Source organism: Crocodylus porosus, unplaced genomic scaffold, assembly GCF_001723895.1.
Source record: "Crocodylus porosus isolate Cpor-Errol unplaced genomic scaffold, CroPor_comp1, whole genome shotgun sequence".
Lineage (NCBI taxonomy): Eukaryota > Metazoa > Chordata > Crocodylia > Crocodylidae > Crocodylus > Crocodylus porosus.
In genome coordinates this window covers 162106031-162126870 of record NW_017728906.1, presented here as the reverse complement: position 1 = coordinate 162126870, position 20840 = coordinate 162106031, and the positions used below count along the sequence as shown (strand labels likewise).

The 20840-nt window shown below is 45.3% G+C and overlaps 1 protein-coding gene across 1 annotated transcript in view; it reads left to right on the top strand.

Annotated features, from left to right (window-relative positions):
- The first annotated feature begins 9734 nt into the window (after positions 1-9734).
- Positions 9735-20840, top strand: part of KL (klotho) — a 72746-nt gene continuing 61640 nt past the window's right edge. Inside the window, exon 1 of the mRNA XM_019530087.1 lies at positions 9735-10475. Within this exon, the coding sequence (XP_019385632.1) occupies positions 9750-10475 (726 nt within the window). The 5' untranslated portion in view covers positions 9735-9749. The remainder of the gene's footprint in view (positions 10476-20840) is intronic.

Sequence of the window (20840 nt, the reverse complement as noted above, 5' to 3'; positions counted from 1 at the left end):
TAGAAACCTGCGTGAGCGGTGGGACTTTGCTGTCTGTGTCTCCCAGCAGATGTCCGGGTAGTTTAGGTCCCCCATGACCACCGCCTCTTTAGGGTCTCCGAGAGTTGCCTCAGGAGCCCCAAATCTATTTTGATCTCCTAATACGCAGTGTTATGCTGAACTAGCCCCTATTCCGTATGAGGTGACTCGGTGCACTCCAGCCTTATGGGCTATGCATGCCTCCTACCTCCCCTTTAGCACACCCCAAGCCTCGCAGCTCTTCCGGACATTATCAGGTCCAATTGCGGCCTGGCCCGCAACCAACGCCCCTGGGCTTATCATGCAACCAGCACCCCTTACAACTGATTAGCCCTACTAGACTTACTAACGATATTCTTCCCCACTGGGCCAGTGGGCTAAGCCTTACCTAGCCCCTCTAGGTTTGTACCCCCAATCTGTATCAATTAGGCTCAGGCAGCCGGAGCCTTACCTGGCCCCTTCAGCCCCTCAAGGTTTTCACTGCAGTGGGGCCTCTCTGGGGCTGCTTTCTGTCTGTACCCTCTTGGGGGCCAGTCAACTATACACCCCTCTTCTTGAGGTTTCTTCCTCTACACGTGCCCCACTTGGGGCCTCTCTTAAATACATGCCCACTCCTACAGCTTCTTATCACCATCTCTGGGCTCCATATAGCCACTGACTCACCCTCACCAGGCTAGTCACCTTTACAGCACCCACCTTAGGCTTCATTTGTGGGGCTCCCACACCTGGAACCCAACACAAGCCCCTAGAGGCTTCACTCTGGTGCTAGGACCCTTGGCCAGGGTCCTCTGCCCTGCTCAGGCCTCTAACTATTGCCCATACAAGGCTACCCACTGTGCCATCTCAGCACTGAACAGCTATGCCTTCCTAAGCACCACTCATGTGCCCACACAAGGCACCAGGAACCCCCAAGCTACTGGGGAGCCCCTGTGAGGCCTCCTCACACCCCTACAGCCTCACCCAGTCCTCTGGTGTAACAGTAACTAAACAGAACCATAAGCCAAACGGCTGAAACGCAACAATAAGCCCACCTGGCTCTCTTGCAAAGGCCTCCCAGTCAGGGTCCCCTCCACCCTCACCATGCTGTAGCCACTTGGGTGGTCAGACTGCACTGCTCCTGCACCTTGGACTACCAGAAGAGAGCTGCTAACTAGGCTCCGGCCTGGGCTGTTTATAAAGGCCCGGCCCTGCCCCCTTCTGGCCATGTGACCAGCCTGGTTGCTCTGGCAACCACCACCTGTGCTGTCTCAGGGAGCTTCAGCAGTCCTTATTCCTTCATAGGAACAGGGCACCTGAGTGACCCTGTGACAAGGGCTAAACCTATAGTTGTGCAGCTGCAAGGAGAGGGTAAGTGGCTCTGACAACAGGTTTCTCTTCTTGCATTCATCTGAGAAGGGAGCAGAGGCCCATCAACCATTCCAGCATCCTCCAGTCTCCATTGCAGCACCCTAATTTGTGAGGGCTAATTCTAGGGAGGAAAGGCATATTTGATATGTGAACAAATACAGTATATGAGAATTTTACATCTTGTACTTCATAAACTGTCTTTTATTTCTCTTTTCTCTTCTCTTCTATCAAGTACAGGATTTAGACAGAATCCCTGTCCAGAACTGGATAGGAAGTGTTGGCAGGGGAATGAATTTGCTGCCCAAATCCCTCTCTGTTCCTTATCACCAAAGTTGAAGTTGCTAAGGATTGACTACCTTGATTTTCAGTTTTTGATGTGGTAAGGATGTGTTATGTCTTTAAAGTCCAATCACCACGTCCTTCAACCAAGATTTGGGGCTTTCATCATACCTATTGTGGAGGTAGACCAAACCCATTGATTTTTCTCAGATGCCCCTAGATGCTATCAACTTCTAGAATTCCGTGATGGATGTGGACTGCTAGTGAATTTGATATGGCCAGGAAGTCATTGAGCTGACTATACAAAGCTGTATGTCTTGTTATTGGGATAGTGACCCTATATACCACCTCTGTCCCTGTTATGTCCTAACTCACTATGCTTCACTGACTTGCAAAAGATGCAATGAGAGGTAAGATAACTGGACATTGATGCTTGAAGATCAGATCAGAATGGACTGGCAGTAGCAGAACTCATAAAGCAGACAAGGAGTTTGAAGTACTTTTTGTGCTCTGCCACAGCTTCTGCAAAGTCTTCTATAGTGGTGCCTGTTTCCTTCTGTTTTCAACTTTAGAGATATGAGAGACAAAGAAATGCTTCTAAAAAAAGAATAACTAACCAATCTTTTTCTTTAAGCAGTGTAGGAGTAAATTGGAGCAGTTAAAATATATATCACTTGCTTTGACTGAGTTCAAACTTGACTCAAAAGCACACATTTGAAAAGAGGTGTGAATGTATGGATCAGGCGTGTGCCAGTCTATGTCCAAAGAGATCATCAGCCTTTTGGTTAAAGAGTCTATTGTATTTCAGACCATTCTAACACACAATAGTTTGGCCCATAATCAACAAGTAAGCCCATGCTGCTAAAAGATTTGCCAACTACCACCCTCTCTGATTTAAGTAATGATGCATTTCACCAGCTCCTTGTCACTCAAAGTATTAGACTTCTTAAAATCTGTTTTTTTTCCCCCATCTCTTTTTAAAAGGTATGGAAAAGGCAAGGAGAATGCATTGGCCATGTGATAGTCTTAAGGCCTATAAACAGGGATAACCATGAAAAATGTTGCTAGTCCTAGATGGCTCTTACTTTTGGAGTCCTATAGAACTGTATCTTGTTATTATTCTGCTGTCTTAAGTTTTGTGGAAATAGGAACTTATATGGAAAATTGCCAGCTCAAGATCTGTCCAATAAAAGCATGGGTAAGAAACTGAAGATCTGGAAGGAACAGAAGTTGTCATTAACAATGACCCTTTAGGAGGGCAAGTGGTGCACAACCTTGGGGACTCTCTCAAACAGGGGTTCTCAACCTTTTTAATAAGTGTACCCCTGGCGGCTGGACATGGAGTGGGGGGGAGGGGCGGGAGTGGTGTGTGGCCAGATGTGAAGTGGCGGCAGCGCAGGGTGGTGAGCAGTGGTGGCAGCTGGCATGTGCAAGCTTCCCCCTTCCCCACCCACTCCTGGGAGTTAGAAGTGCACTGGGCTCTGGGCACTTTTTCCTTCCCCTGCCCTCCCACCCCATGGCATGAGTTTGCATGTGGTGGCAGCACAGGCAGCAGAAGCCCTGTGGGTTGGTGCTGTGGTAGTTCTGGCTGACTGGGGGTGCCCAGGGCTGTGCTGCCACAACAAGGATCAGGCCCTCGTGGCTCCCTGCCACCTACCCCTGGCATACTAACATCTTACAAGTCAAGGTTCTGGGGTTTTTTGGCACCCAGCCCAAAAAACGTTGCCAACCCCTGCTCTAGTCTAGAAGCATCACTGATTACAGATGCCTGACTAGCAGTTTTATGGAGTGTTGCTTCAAATACTTGGTTACTGGCCACACATTTATGCTTTGAACATTGAGAGGTGGACCTAATCATGGTAATTAATGATTTTTAATTTTAGGATTAGACAATTGCAATATATTTGACGTTGACCATCCGCTGAAGGCCATCTAAAATGTGAAGATTGTTTAGTACTCATTTGCACTTTAGGAACAGTGCTGAGACATTCTTACAAAAGTACTTACTGGACATGCTTGGTATTTTGAAATCATAATTATCTTAGCTTTCCAATGTTACCATGCTAATCTCAAGAGCATGGGAGTATAGTCTTTTCAAAGGAGAAGAGTCACTCACATTTACAAGAGACCTGAGCGTATACATGACAACAAATGACCTTCCAGATATCTGAAATTGCTTTTAAATATTACATTTTGCTAAAAATATTTTAAATTGTAAGAAAATATAGTTTTTGTACTTAATTAAAATGGCTTTCAAATTGTGTATAATATTTTATTACAGGGTAGTAAGGTTCAACCTTCAGTCTATGGGCTGTGTTTGGCCTGTGAGACCATGTCATCTGATCTGTGGGCCTCCCTACAGGTATGGAAATTTGGTGGTGGGGTGTGGTGGTGGCATGAAAGATCTGTGGGGGGCCCGATCATGCCACCACCACTAGATGACATGACCCTGTGCACTAGATTGTGCCAATGCATGGCAGGGCTGGCATGCAGGGTCACTACATAGCCAAATCTGGCAAATGAGATTGGGCTGATGAGTGGACTGACCCCATGCTGAATCAGGCCCACAGACTGACCCCACACACAGGATCAAGCCCATGCTTTGGCCCCGTGCCACACTTTCAGCACACAAGGCTGGAAGGTTGAGCACCTGCTTCTTATAGGACATCGTGTGCCTGCATGCCTGACCATACAAATTAATATTAATCCATTTGCGTTACATGTGGACACACAAATTCTCTGTAGGTATATTATGGTGCATATATAGCACAACATAATTTGAAATGACCAAGTTTCAGTCCAATTAAATTTTAAAACATTGTAACTCTCTAAACATAGAAGTTGCATTTAGAAAGAAAATGTGGATTGAATTTTGACTGTAATAACATACACACTACTACTATAATTTAAAAGCATATTCCTGCTGAATAAGTCTTCTCACAGTGAAATAGACTAACATTACCGTGAGCAAGAAATAAGGAATGAATGGAAATGTTTCAGGTATGTCCTAATTAAGGAGATATGCTCTTTTATATGAAAACTTGCCTTATCTATGTATTGTCACTTTTACACTGAGCACTACCATGGCGCACAATGCAAATGTCTTGGGGAAACCAAAAGTACTTGGTACTCCAGTATGTTTTGCAAACAAAAAATGTTGGAGTGTATTTTCTTGTTTTGGCACTGTTTCCTCTCAGTTATGTCATTAAAGACCCTGAAATTATTTGAAGTAGGAGCATCCAGGGGATGGCCGAGGAGTTTCTAAGACCACCCTCCCCCCCCGCCCTGGTTCCCTACAGGCCTTTTACCCACAGATAACTATCAGATGATCAGATATGCAGGTAACAGTACCTGAATCTGACAGAAGACAAAATGTCCTATTCAGGAGTTCTCTATCCATATTCTGTTCCTAAGAGGAAGATCTGCTTCTTGTTCTTCTCTTGAGAACTAGAGGACATGAAGGAAACATTTTGTGATACTGACCTTCCTTTTTTTTTCTGAAAGATTGACCTATGTAGATTCTAGGAGCAACAAAACGTGCTCATTATTCAAGTATCTTGTGTCACAGGAAATGGGCGGCAGGGGGAAATAACGGGAGGAGAATGCAATAGTAGGAGAATTTGGGGAGTGTGGTGTGGGGCCAAGCAAAAGAGAAAGATGGAAAAGTAAATGGGGAGAAAATTATCTGCATCACCCTTGTATTCTATTAGCGCTTACTACATTTAATCAAAATATTCCATTCTTGCTCAGGCCATGGATGAGTCATGGGAAGGAGGATTGGGTGAACTGGATGTGTGTTTGGGATATGAGCTAGGAGAAGGATGATAGGAAAACTGAAGAAAATTAAGATGGAAAATGGAGGAAGAAAAGTAGGACACTATGTGGAATATGGAGTGGAGAGGGAGGAATATAGAAAAGTTGACCACAGAGAAAACTGAATGGTTGAAGCTGAAATACTGACAGAGCTAAATAGAAACAAAGGAATGAAATAAGGGAAGGAGGAGAAAATCTGGGAGATGGTGTAAATATTCTACATCAGACATACTGTTGTAGAAAAAATCTTGTTCAAAACAGAAGCACATATGTTGTTTGAGAACATGACTGAGTTGGGGGTGGGGGTTAAGAGACTTTGTTGTAGGTGCAAGATGAGATTAGGATTTCCAAGTACAGAAAGGGTGGGGTAACTTGTCTTGTTTTTGTGTCTTTGTTCCTCAGTAGTATTTGTCATGGTTTTTATCTTTAAGTGATGGACAGGCACCAGGACATTGGTGTTATATGTTCATTCATGCTTTTTCATAGAGCATAACATTTTGCTGGCAAGTGACACATATCAGATACATTGCCATTTTTCATAACTAGGATCACAGAAGTAATTTGAAGTTGGTAACAGGATTACCAGAACAATAACTGGGGCATTCAGGGATGTGCTGTTACATGGTGGGCATGTCTACACGAGATGCAAACTGTGCAGTAGCCTAGTAACACTGTGCAGTAGCATGTCACAGCAGACTGTACTGATACACTACTGCTCAGTATTATTAAGCTCCAGCACAGTTGTGTTACTAAAAGGGGTGTTTGCCAGTGCTACTGCGCAGCAACTCTGGTTACTACATATTTATTACTTGATCATACAAGTACTAAATTAAATTTGCAGTAACCACTGCATGAATGAACGTGTAGATGCACCCACTGTGTCCTCCCTCCCCCCTACTTCACACATGACTGTACCTTTGGCTGGCTAGTTATGGGCCGATTTGGGGACAGGTACTTTTGGATACATTTCTTTTCTTCTTTCCATTCTCTTCCTTTTGGTCCACCCTATCACCACAGAACTATTTGGTGGTAGGGACAAGAGCTAACTAATTGGCAACTGGTAATTTCCCCTTGTATTTTGATTTACTTGAGTTACTGAACGCAGCTAAGTTAAAAAAGATGGCCTACAGATTCTCCATTAAGGAAACTTAAAATTGTTAAATGGTAGCAACAGCACTGTGAACATAAGTGTATAAAAAAGACTGGAGACTGCAGATACTGCAGCAGAGGGAGTCATATAAGTACCTATAGTAAAATAGATTTAAGGACTGACTTAAAGAGTCTAACCACTATATTACCTAAGTTACAGTGCTTGGCTCTCATAGTGGAGTCCTGAAGTCAGAATTTTGCACTCGGACTCCCTATTCAGTGGGCATATCTACACGTGCATTTACGCCAGCTTAAATTTACTGCACAGTAAATTACTGTGCAGTAAGTGGGAATAGGCAGGTGTCTACACGTTCAAGCGCGTTAACACTGTGTGTGGACTGACTTGGGACTAATGTTAGTCTGAAGTCAATCCACACACACAGTATTACTGTGCAGTAAGGTGTCTACATATGCATTCCTGCGCGGTAACTAATTGGGTAAACTAATTACCTGCATAATGCAGGTGTTAATTTTATGCTCAAGTTGGTGTGAGTTGCCATATTTACTGTGTCATACAGGTGTGCACATATAGATGCACACCTGTACTGCACAGTAATTTCAGTTACTGCATGGTAAATGCGCATGTGTAGATGTGCCCACTACAGAAGGAAAGTTAGGCATATCAGATGAATGATCCAAAAACCAAGTGCATGGAGCAGAGAGCTACTTAGAGGTACCCTACAGGAAATCTTCAGTACCAGATTCTGTCTTAAATTCCTCTGCTTTTTCTGTTTTTGGTGCTGCCTAAATTATGGCTGTAGGAAAGTCCATCTGTCTGCTTGGGTTCCAGAGCCAGGAGCTGGTGCCTGGAATACAAGATTCCTTGGGTCAGAGAATAAAGGCTGATGCTGTACTAGCCTAGTGATCAGGATGTTCAACTGATCACTGTTCCCAGGGTTATTGATGTTCATTTTTTTTTTAATCCAGTGGCCTGTCTAATGTTGCCTAGGCATCTAGTATTTAGGTACCTTTGAAGGCTTGGTGGCCACTGAGTGCAGGGGCTTCAAAAAGGAATTTTGGACTTTTGATTTGGTGTTTAGGACCACATGCTAAAGATACCTAACTCTCATTTGCGGACAGGTTCTTTGGGTAGATGTGACATCTTTTATTAGACCAATTAAATAGTTGGAAAAAATGTTCTTTGCAAGCTTGTGGGCACAAACACCCTTTTTTCAGGCATAGGGAGAGTCTTCTGGTGATGTGTGCGCTCTCCCATTTGGGTGCTTAACTCTCACTGCAGTCTAAGCCTAAGTCAATAGCTGAATATTAACCTGATTCTTTGGTGGTTCTACCATTAAGTCCATTCAGCTTTTTGTTGTATAAACTCCCATATTGGAATATAAAGATAATCTTCATATGTTCACCTTATTAAATGATAAAAAATGAAAATAATACTGAGGGGGGGAAGGAAACAACAGAAGCAATCCATGCTACTTTGTTTTGTTCGTCAAAAAATGTATTGGCTTTCCATTGCTTTGAAAATACAAAAACTAATATTTAAATACAAGCACCAAAGAACTGAACATCACATTGTATTGAAATGTTTTACTGAAGCTCATTTCTAGAGCATCTGATCAAATCTTTTTAGGTGCTAGTCAACTCAAATCCAGAATTATATTTATTGCTTTGTATCGCTAAGTTTGAACTAAAGCTGATGTTTAATTAGACAGGGACAGAATTTAGTCAGCTGATCGTATCATATTGCGACACATTTCTTGTAGCTGATAAATTTTGTCAATTTCTTGTGCAAAGTGCTAACTGGTGCAGTCAGCCCTCTGTGATGCCACAATCTATAATTTTATTTATCTGATGCAAAAGTAAATATATTAAACTAAAAGAATGGCGTTATAATCAAGTAAGACAAATTCTTGGTTCCTCTCATGGGGTGAGGGGGAGGAACAAAAAGCAAAATCCAAACAGCGTCTCCAACTTTTACATCTTTTCCAGTATAATAAGCCAAGTACAATGATGTCGTGATCATGAAAGGTTAGAACAAAACTGAAAAATAAGCAACAGCGTCAGCAAGGAACTGCCATTTCAACCCATTGGCTTATTAGCTAGTATCTGCAGTTTTAGCTCTGCAGACATTTATTTTCTAAAAATAAAGTGAAATTATCATAATGCCTTCATTCTTTAGTTAAATAATAACTTTATCGCCTGGGAACATTTATCTGTAGTTATGACTCCCTATTAGATGCATATTGCTATTAGGGGTTCTGACTATTAGGTGGCAAGTATTTAAAAGTTAAATAATGGCCTTTTTTTGATACTTTTCCACTTTACTACTCTAGTAGGAGTTTTTGCTATAAAAGAAATAAGACTAGCAGGCTGAAACATGCCCATCCACCTAGCACATGTCCACAAGCAATTAATAAAGAGTGCCAAAATCATTAAATTTAAATACACAGCTTGGCGTCCCCCCCACATAAAATTCTATGAGGCATTTCTAATGGAAACTTTTCTGCCTGGAGTCAGCCACCAAATTCAGTAATTTTTGCCTTCAGAAAGGAAGAGAGGCTATTGCCCAGAGGTGTTTGGCTGTGACTTAATAATAGGTGGGTGGGTGGGTGGTGTAGCCCTTAGTGAGTGCATTTGGTAGGTGGGGAGTGGAATGACTGCAGCTGCAGTGGCTCTTGACAGTGTGTCCTAAAACTGGATTAAATATAGAAAACAGTAATTTCCAAGTTTATCCTTTAGGCAAGTGGTTCCTAGTCTGGTCGGACCCCAGGTGCCCCTAAAGCCCGGCTTCCAATTACACTTAGACTCTTGGGGGGCTCTTCAAAATCAATAAACAAAACCATTTAATTGCTGAGCAAGACCACCTAAGTGAAGGAGCAATCCCATTGGAGACCCTCCACCCCAGGTTATGATTTCGAAGTCTTGCAGGGGGGCTCTCATCTCTTACGGAGGGGCTCCAGCACTTCCGGCACCCAGTTTCGAAACCAAATCTCTAGGTTGTGGGGCTGCAGCAAGCCGGATCCCGCGCACCTCTGCCTCCTCCTGCGGCGCCCGCGCAGCGCCCCGGCCGGGCGGGGGGCGGTGGCCCCGGCTGATCATTAACAGCGGGCGGGCGGGGGCGGGTGATAAAAGCGGGCCGGGGGCAGGCAGCGCCAGCTTCGCCACGTCCCCCCGCCGGCGGCAGCATGCCAGCGCCTCGCCGCCTCCTCCTGCTCCTGCTGGCGCCGCCGCTGCTGCTGCTGGCGTCGCCGCCGCCGGCTCTCGGGGCGCCGGGGCAGGGCGCGGGCACCTGGGCGCGCTTCGCCCGCCTGCCCTACCCGGAGGACGAGCTGTTCCTGCACGACACCTTCCCCGACGGCTTCCTGTGGGGCGCGGGCAGCGCCGCGTACCAGAGCGAGGGCGCGTGGCGCCAGGACGGCAAGGGCGCGTCGGTGTGGGACGGCTGGGCGGCCCCCGGCGGCGACGTGGCCAGCGACAGCTACAACAACCAGTTCCGCGACGCCGAGGGGCTGCGGCGCCTGGGGCTGCGGCACTACCGCTTCTCGCTGGCCTGGGCGCGGCTGCTGCCCAACGGGACGGGCGCGCCCAGCGCCGCGGGGCTGGAGCACTACGCGCGGCTGCTGCGCCGCCTGCGGGCGCGGGGCGTGGAGCCCGTGGTCACGCTCTACCACTGGGACCTGCCGCGGGCGCTGCAGCGGGCGCTGGGCGGCTGGGCCAGCCCCGCGCTGCCCGACCTCTTCCGCGCCTACGCCGAGCTCTGCTTCCGCCACTTCGGCGCGCACGTGCGCTACTGGCTCACCATGGACAACCCCTACGTGGTGGCCTGGCACGGCTACGCCACGGGCCGCCTGCCCCCCGGCGTGCGCGGCGGCGCCGCCATGGGCTACCGCGCCGCCAGGCACCTGCTGCAGGTAGGCGCGGGGCGGCGCGGACAGGCAGCCCCTGCTCCAGGGGCTGTCGAGGCGCCCGCTGAGGGGCGGCCCTGAGTGGGGACAGGTGGGCACGGGGGAAGTAGCCTGCTGGTGGGCAGCCCTTAGCAGCCCCGGGGGGGGAGAGGCACCCCCTCTCAGCACCCCGGACTAGAAACCCGTGGGGAACAGGCAAGACGGGGCTTGAGGGCTTGGTTTGTAACCGGCCCCTGGGCTTACACTGCTGCTTGGCTCCTAGTGCGGGGGTAGAGGCGGGGGTCTTCCCCCAAAGGATTGTGAAGGAAAAGTTGGAAAAGGAAACGAGTTCAGGTAGGACCGGACTTGGTGCTGTCCTAACGCGCAGGACGCTGTACTTGGTGGGGTGGAGATCTGTGCTTGGGGCCTTGCTAGTGCCTGGTCATTTGCTGTCCTCCCCAGTGCAGGAACATAAGCGATGCTCCAAGTCTCCAAGCTTCCCTTTGTTTGTTTTTCCTACTCTTTCCTCCAAAAAGACTGGTTGCAGAAACTGAAGAACAAGCTTCTCTCAGCAGAAAAAAAAAAAAGAAAAAAAGTGAAGTGGTTCATTTGCTGGCAAATGGTTTATTTCTTTTCTCCCCTACTGAAAATTCATGAGTGTGCTTCTCCAGCCATTGGCACAAACCTGCAGCTGTGCCAATTTGGAGTAGCCCATTAATGAGTCTGTTAACAGTGCTGTCTCATGGCAGCATGTTTTCAGGAATTCGAGGGAAAATATTTTCACGCGTTATGTAGATGCCAGAGCAAGTTGCATTGTTTCTGTCAGAATCTTTTCTAGTTGGGGGTTTCTTATTTATTTATTTTGGAGAAAAATTAACATCTTTTTGCAAAATAATTCTGTTTTTTCTTTATAAGAAATGGGTTGGGGAAGGACTAGATCTAGTACATGATATCAATAACTTTATAGTTAAAAGGACTAGTTGTAGAGAATGTAATTACATTTGTGTGCGTGTATGCATGTGTTTATGGCAGCACTTGTAACTTGCCACACAGAATTTGGTAAAGTATCTACATATCTGTTTTGGCAACAATGCACATGATCTAGTGCATCCAAACCTGGTTAAGCATCTATAAATCTGTTCTAGATTTCAGTGACAGATCACACAATTTGGTGCACTTAAGCCTGCCTCATGACATTAAACACTGGCCACAAAATAAGATGATTTTACCTTCAATAGATATTATTTGTATTCCCTAGTTACAGGCACATATTGAGAAGAGGCTACTCTTGTAATCTGTAGCATATCCTAGATGAAGTTTTAACACTGGGAAAGCAGCTACAACTCATCTTTCTATTTCTCTTTGTATCTTTTCACATTATTTATTAAATATATAAATATTAAAATGTTCAGGTGTTAGAGATAACTGAAGACAAAACATAGGCTGGACATTTAAAGGCCAACATTTCCAGCTATTGAAAGATGTGATCTTGAAAACCCTTCAATACTTGAGTAATCTTATTCCGGTACATCACTTTCCTTGAGCTTAACCTTATGCATATTAAAACAAATTAATGAACCTGATAGGTTTGACTGTATGAATAAATTATTTTAGAGTTTAGGTGTTTGTGGGGTTGGGCCCCAAGTGTACAGTGTAGTATAATCGCATGCAGATGAGTGTTAAGCCTTTTCATAAAAATTGCAGTTAGCTGTGTTGTAATTGCTCTATTTAAATATTTCTTTGGGAATCAAGGAGACTATTTACCTGGGTAAGAGCTGCAGGTTTATAGCCCTCAACTGTGAAATCCTGAGGGAGGAACAATTATTTCTTTATGTCCATCTGTAAATAATTACACATACAAACTACATTTAAAGAACATTGTGACATTCAAAGTTAGGAAATGCTGGAACTATGGTTGCTTGGGAAACCTTAACTCAATCCCCAAGTACTATGTGTTATGAAATTAGTCTTATGATTCAGTATTCCCCTCCCATTTCTCCATTCCCCAACCCCTAACTCATTCGGAATACAAATGGATGTCAAGTTAACGTGCAATGGTTTAATTTTGTTTTCTCTTTGCTTTACTGTTTGTGGCCCCAAGCCTGCTTTCTTGACTCTGAAGGTAGAGTTAGTAATTTCCTCATGAACTCTCCTATGGTGCCTCCCACTCTCTGGTTCTTTAGCTTAATTTGTTACTCTGCCACTGTGCGACTTGGGCAAATCTGTGCTGCTTTCTGGAGTTCCCTGCCTCTTCCTCCTACAGATCCCTGATTTTTATCCCCAGATCAGGATGTCATGGAAAAAATAATATGTAATTAAAAACTTTGCTGTGATGTAAATGTATAAGGTTGCATAACAGGCCATAATTCTGGCTTTCCCCAATTGTTGACCTGCAAGTTAATAACATTCTTTGATGCAAGGGCATCTGTGTTTTGTGTAATTTTTGAAAAGCCGGGTGGGGGAAAAACATAAGTCCATATGGTAGCACGTTGATGCTCTCCTAGGTTCTCAAGAGGGACTTTTTTGGATCCATTTAAAAAGGCTTCTGGCACTTGTCGCCATGGGATAACTTAACTTAACAGCGGTAGTCTAGGTTGTCATCTCCTCTGTATAGACCTGCACTAGACATTAGGGGTGCACTGATAGAGATTTTTGGGGCCAATACTGACAGCCGTGTTTTTCTTTTTTTAAAGAGGTATATCGGCCGATACCGATCTAATTTCTGGTACCCAACCTGGAGTGTGGAGAACTGCCTCCAGCTGGTAAGTCTGGTGTGGTGGGAGGGAAGGGGTGTGAGGGAGCAGATCAAGGCCCCTGCGATGAGGGAAGCATGGGGCTGGGGCTGGGGCTGGGGCAAGCACTGCCTATCTGGGGCAGGGTGGGCATGGGACAAAGCCACGGCTTGTCTAGGGATCATGGGGAGTGTGTGTGTGTGTGGGGGGGGAGGGGGCGTCACTGTGTGCCGCTCGGCCAGAAAGTGCTGGTTTGGTGGCTCGTCTGGTGGTCTCACCAGTGCTTGTCTGTGGGGGGGCATGTAAACCAAATCTGCGTGGGTCAGGGCTGAGCCAAGGTCTTCCTGGTGGGGGGGGGGGGGCTACGCCGTACAGCCCTGCCCAGCCAGGAAGAGCTTGGTGCAGCCCCAGCCTACCCTGAAGAGATCTGAGGGCACGTAACCTGTGCAGATCCAGGGGCACATGCCCCCCTGTGCCCTTCCAGATGAGTGGCGGGAGCTGCTGGATGAGCAGGCAAGCCCTGGATGAGCCACTGGACCAGTGGCTCCTGGCCAAGCAGCATGCAGTGGCGGAAGCCGTGCCCAGCAGACAAGCCGTGGCTGCACCCTCTCTGCCCCAGCTGGGCAGGCCCTGCCCCAGCCCTCCTCCTTCCTCCCCATGGGGGCCTTGATCTCCCCCTCCCCCCCCCAGTCCCATTCCCTTCCCCTTTCCCTCCCTCTCCACCATACTAGACTTACCAGCTGGAGGCAGCTCTCCAAGCTGCCAGGCTTTGCTCCTTGTCACCTGTGATGCTCTGTGGCTGTGTGCATGCATGGACCATTTATTGGCTTGATATGGCTTATTTCCAATATTTATTAAATTTTTTTTTAAGCTTGGTGCCAATCCAGTATCAGACAGACGTATCAGTGCACCTCTGCTAGACATGGATGAGATAGATGCATGTGAAACCAACTGGCAAAATGTATATTTGCTTACAGATGAGGAATGATGAGACCCAGGAACTTTAGGTTCTTTTCCTGACTCTGGAGGTTTCTAGTGGGCACAAACTGTTCTGTATGTTTCCTGTAACTTAACTGCTCACCTCCATCTTCTCCATGCTGTTACTGTCCTAAATCTCTTCTCCAATGTTTGTTTTGTTAGTTCCATTCTCTTCATCTAGTTAGTCCCACTCCATTCTTTTGGTGTGTCTTTCTCATCCAACACTCATTTATTCAGCCATCCGGTCATAGAGAAATGACATCCGGAGGTCCCTTCCAGCCCCATTTGGTCCAGTCTCTGCCTGAGATGGGATCACCCCTATCCAAACCATCCATAATCTAAACTATGCATAAAACTACTGTCAAACTTGACGTAACATAAACCAACACCCTAACCTGCCACAGGTAAATCAGGGGAACCACAGCAGTCAATGTCCTGCTTCTATATTGAAAAAGTACTGGGGTCATACGACCCCAGCAAGATGTACATCTAGCCTCCTCTTAAAGACCCCAGGGTAGAAGCCAGCACCACTTCGCTTGGAAGTTGGTTCCAGGCCCTACCCGCCCTGACTGTGAAGTAGCACCTCCTGATGTCTAATCTGAATCTACCCTCTGCCAGCTTGTGACTGTTATTTCTAGTCACTCCTGGTAGTGCTTGGGGAAACAGGGACTCCCCCAGTGCCTGCTGGTCCCCTCTGACTAGTTTGTAACAGGCCACTAGATCCCCCCCCTCAGCCTTCTCTTCAGGTCCCGTAGCCTCTCCTCATAGGGCCTGCCCTGCTGCCCCTGATCATGCGAGTGGCCCTCCTCTGGACCCTTTCCATGATGTCCACATCCCTCCTGAAGTGCGGCGCCCAGAACTGGACGCAGTACTCCAGCTGCAGCCTGACCAGTGTCGCATAGAGGGGGAGGATCACCTCCTTGGACCTGCTTGAGACGCAACTATGGATGCATGACAAGGTGCAGTTGGCCTTCCTGACTGCATCCCCACACTACTGGCCCATGTTCATTTTGGCAGCAATAATGACTCGAAGATCATTTTCTGCCTCTGCACTGATGAGAAGGGAGTTCTCCAGCCTGTAAGTATGCTGCTGGTTCTTCCTCCCCAGGTGCATCACCTTGCACTTATCGGTGTTGAATCCCATCCTGTTCTCACTCACTCACCCCTGTAACCTGTCTAGGTCTGATTGCAGCCTATCCTCCTGTCTAGCATGCCTACATTCCCCCACATCTTAGTGTCATCAGCAAATTTGAACAGGGTGCTTTTTGCCCCTTGTCCAAGTCACTGATGAAGATGTTGAACAGTGCGGGCCCATGGACTGAGCCCTGGGGGACCCCACTGCCCAAATCCCTCCAGGCTGAAAATGACCCATCCACCACCACTCTCTGGGTGTGACCCTCCAGCCAGTTACTGACCCATTTGACTGTGTAGGTGTCGACACCACAGTCCCCTAGTTTTTGAATGAGAACGGGGTGAGAGAGAGTGTCGAAGGCCTTCCTAAAATACAGAAAGGCTACGTCCACTGCTACCCCTGCATCTAAGGATTTTGTGACCTGGTCATAGAAGGCCACCAGGTTGGGTTCATCGGAGGCAGGTCCTGTCAGACCATGTTGGTTGCCCCCAAGCATAACCTCCCCTGCTGGCCCCCCATGGACATGCGCCAGGATAATTCTCTCAAAAAGCTTACCCAGGATTGAGGTAAGACTAACTGGCCTATAGTTCCCTGGGTCCTCCTTTTTTGAAGATAGGAATAACATTGGCCCTCTTCCAGGCCTCTGGCACCACACCAGAGCACCACGAGTGCTCGTAAAGCCGTGCCAGGGGTCCCGCAATGACCTCAGCTAATTCCCTCAGTACTCTGGGGTGTAGATCGTCCAGACCAGCTGATTTAAATACGTCCAGTCCCTCCAGAAGTTCCCTAACTAGATCCTCCCTGACCCTTGGCCTGGGTGTGCCTCCCCTGGGGCCTGAGGGGGTCCTAGTGGGTGGGCTGATCCGGTCCTGGCTCAGGAAAATGGAGGCAAAGAAATTGTTAAACAGGTTAGCTTTGTTGTCTGGCGTGACTACCAGATTTCCTAGCGTGTGTTGCAGGGACCACACATTACCCGGTACCTTCTTGCCCCCTGTGTATTTAAATGTATATGTATATGCTGTATATATTTGATGAAGAGATGAAGTAAATTGGGTTGAATCCATAGTTTGATTCTCCTCACTGCCCCTGCCCCACACTGTCCCATCAGGTCAACAACCAGAAAACAATGCTAGGAAGCTGACATATGATGCATTTTGGTTTTTTGGGTAGGAAAGAAGAGTCAGTGTCACATCACTAGGTGGCTAGAGTATTGGTATTTAACTGTACTCTTCTTTGATTAAAGAATCAAAGCAATATTTTGTTTCTCCCACTGCTTTTTTTTTTTTTTTTTCCCTGGCTTATTGAAAGTGAATTGCTTATGTTGAACTCATTTTAGTTTGTAACAGAAAGTGGGGTCACAGAAACAGAAGAACACTTTGTTTCTAGTGAGGAGCTGTTGCCTAGAAACCAGGCACACAGCAACAGGATGCTGATTCTTCCTTCCCCTATCTGAAACATGAAAGTCAAAATCTAGGAAGAATACTTACCTCAACACCAAACTCTACAAAGCATGCACAATAACAAATCTAGGGACGTACCCTTCTCAGGCTATTTCCTGATTCTTTTAATGCTAAATGAGAAGATTGCACAATGTGCCAGATTCTACTCTACATAAATGCAGAGGAACTTCAAAGTAAATGGAGCTATTATGAATTATGTGGTAGCTGAGTGCAAAATTTGATGGCCCAACAAGAGAAGAATATTACTCATTGTTATTGTAGAAATACATTTAACACTTTTAACAAGGAAGGAGCAACTCTAAATAATAGTAGTTGGACACACCATTCAGTTTTTCTCTTCCTCGTAACTTCACAGTGGGAACAAAGTAGTAATTGTCTCTGTTGCTAATTATAAATATCTTTTCATCTCCTCTGCTTGGGCAGTATATGTTTGAAAATGATTTATTTCAGTGGTGACTAGATTAATTACCTATCTATGAGTCGTACAGCTTTCAAGCGTCGGAGATGACGAACAAGTATAGTAAAACCAGTAGTCTGAATTCAAGTTAAACACCACAATTACTTAAAATGTATACTTGACAAGGATGGTTTTGCTACAGTCACAAAGATAGTAACAATTCTGAGTTCAGAGACTTTTTGAAACTTTAAGTATGAGTGAAGGTGGGGGCTGGGGAAGAGGAACAAAAAATGAGTTCAGTTGTAAAATGTGATGAACCAGAAACTTGGAATTCTTTGACTGTTGTTATTGTCATTAAAATTGAGCATAAACTGAGGTGTATAGCCCCCTCTTGTACCTAGTGCATATCACTGCATGTATGCCGATGGATTAACTTCACTTTGCAATCTTAAAAAAATAAAAGCCTGACTATGCCATATCACCTATTTGAAGAATATCTTATTTAGCAGTTGTGAAAGTGGATGGGACTATTTATGGAGTGTGCTACTTCTAAAGAAGAGTAAGCATGTCAAAATTGGCCACTCTGTGAGCCCCTCAGGTGCAGATGCCATGATCATGTTTTGAAGGATTAAATGAAGTTCTTTTCAAACTAAAATCTAAAAAAAAAAAAAAAGGTCTATTACTGTTTTCCTGTGTAAAAATGTGGCATTGCTTAAGTCACAAGTTAGTGTAATAATTGTACATCTTGGAAGAGAGTCTCTTCAGTGCCAAGCAGATAAGGAGTTACTGATGAACTGCATTTTAATACAGATAAAAAGTATTTATCTAGGCAGAAAAAGAATACTTCCTAAAACTGTAGTAAGCGCTGGAGGATGAAAATGAAGGAAGAAATTCTCTACTTCTGTGTCGACCTGTTTAAAAAAAATTGGAAGAAACCTTTTCGTTTTTTCACCCCAACTTCTTTCATCAAGTAGGAAAGAACCTTTCATGTTTTATGATGGTATTTCTTGAGGACCTGTTCTGAAGCTCATTGAAATCTATGGAAACCCTCCTGTTCCTGGGTGTTTCTCAAGTACCTAAACAAAACATTCTATTTCTCTTTACTTTTACAACTGCTTTAAGTATTCAAGTTAAAGCATTGGTATAAACCTTAATAGTATATGAAAAATCTACCAGCACCGTGGAAATAAAATTGCATGTCAGTTTTGAGGAGAAATTTTATAATTCTGTTCTTCACTTTGTGACTGAAAACAGTGATTTTTCTCCTATAAGATATTTAGCAGAAGAGCAACATTTAATTAATAAGCCTCAGCTGAGATCTATCCAGCTATGTTTCTTACCACTTACTAAAGATTTGTGAGTAAAACTGAATTCTAATCTTTCTAGCCCTGGTAGAATGAAGTCAGAGTTGGGGTTCAAAGACTCTATGACAAATTTCTTGGAGTGAGGTGTGATGGTGCAGGAAATGTATGAGATGGTATTTTGGTGATATTTCTTATTGAACCAACTTTTATACAATAAAAGATACCATAAAAAAAACTCCTTTGTCTCAAGCTCATTGGAGTTATTTTGGATTTATGCTGGTTGAGCTTGGTAGAGTCTATTTCATTATAGCTGTAAACCTTTTTAATGAGTAATGAAGCTTTACCTCTACCAAATCTATGCAGATTTTGCTCTCTCCTTGGTTGCATGGCTTCTAATAACATGCAGAACACTGACTAGTTCTATCTATCAAGGTAAAGGCTTCTAGTAGCTAGGCTGACTGTAGGGAAATCGGCAACATTCATCCGGGACACCCAAGATACTGCACCCCCCACGCTCTCCCCCATGATCTCAAATCTGCAGGGGCAGGGTGGCATGCTGGGTGTAGGCAGAAGTGCTTGGCAGCCTGCCTGTTTGCAAGGCATTTTGTGCTGTTCTAACTCCTGGACAGACTGCCCCACTATAGTTCCCATTATAGTTCTCAACAGGATCCCCATAATAATTCTCAACAGTCTGACCTTTGACATTTGGGACTGTGCCAGCTAAACCAGGACAGATGGTCACCCTTTGACAGCTATTTCCCTTCCATCATTTGTATGATAATTGTACTGTGGGTACAAAATAGACTATGAGACTGAAAGGTGGGTTGCCTTTAAGGAGTTAATGCATATTACCAGCATTTGTTATAATGAAAGCAACAGGCAACAAATTGGGATGGTATTGTGTTATGCAGTTAAGAAAGTTTTATGTTAGGAAATTAAGTTCAGCAAACTTGTTTAATAAAGCAGTACTCCAGTGTGCAGCAAAATGAAGCAACTTGAATTACAGATGGAGAATATGAAACCAAATAGTAAGAAAATGGTAACTTGATAGATTAATTACATACAGGAACAGAGGAATTGAGAGAGACATTGTTCAGGAAAGGAGAAAATAGATGGAGAGGCAGCGAGGAAGCATTTGATGTTAATAATGTGATAATGGGTAAAGAAGCATGAAGAAGTTGCTTGGATAAAACAATTCGATTGGGTCAAATTCACTTTCCTGAAAGTAACTTTAGGGGTTCTATTGGGATAGTGCTGGGAGTCTGCCATACACCCCCGGGGTTAGATTTGGAGATGGTAAGGATATCTGTAATGTTAATAGACAGATGTTACTGGGAATTGTCATTCTGGGAGCCTTACTTTCCCAGATATAAATTGGGGAACAAATAGTATTACTAATAGATAGGACCAGATATTCCTGGATATATTAGTTGAACAACTTCTTCACCAACTACTTAGTAAACCAAATGAGATATTGTTGTTTTAGTCTTGGTTTTGCTAAGGTAGAGGGGACTTTAAAGAACAGCTAGTCATAGAAAAGTGCAGGCAGCCTGGCTTCTGCCATTGTCGTATGCAACGCACCTAGTGTGGTGGTCTTCTGCACTGCATGCAGATCAGGTATCCTCCTACTTTGCCCCACTCTTACTGCACTGCCCCACCTTCAGGAGTGGCTGCAGAAAGTAGAAGCTGGAGGAAGGCAGGAGGAGTCCAAAGAATCTGGTTGCCATGGAAATCCTTGGCTCTGTGTCTTCCTTAGTATGAGGGGATTCAAATGCAGATGTCCCACCAGCCTATAGGCTAATCTGGGGCACTCCTATCCTGCCTGCTGAACTGGCCTGTTGGGCAGCAAAAACAGGATCAGAGACTTGGAAGAGAGCAAGCAAGATTGATAGATTGTAAGGCCGGAAGGGACCTCGGAGGATCATTGGGTCCAGCCCCCTGCACCAAGCAGGAAAGATAATTAGGGGTTGGGTGACCCCAGCAAGGTGGCTGTCTAGTCTCCTTTTGAAGATTTCCAGGGTAGGTGATTGCAGCACCTCTGGAGGGAGCTTATTCCACAGTCTGGATACTAGGGGTGTGCGAAACAGGCCGTATTTGATTCTCATTCGGCCTGAATCGGGGATAGTGATTCGATTAATTGATTCGGATCACTGTCCCTGATTTGGTTTGGCTGAGTCAGACTCTGAAGAGTTGATGCTGATTTAGGGAATCAGGGGTTTGGCCATAGACACAGCTTTAAATGTTTTTTTCCTACATACCAGGTGTGGCTCATGAATGCTGTGATGATGGGGCAGGTTGAGCATCCCACAGGAGTGCGGGGGGCCCCCTGTGTACTTGGCAGTGAACCTGGAAGTGAACTGGAAGTACTTCTGGTTCACTTCTGGGTCTG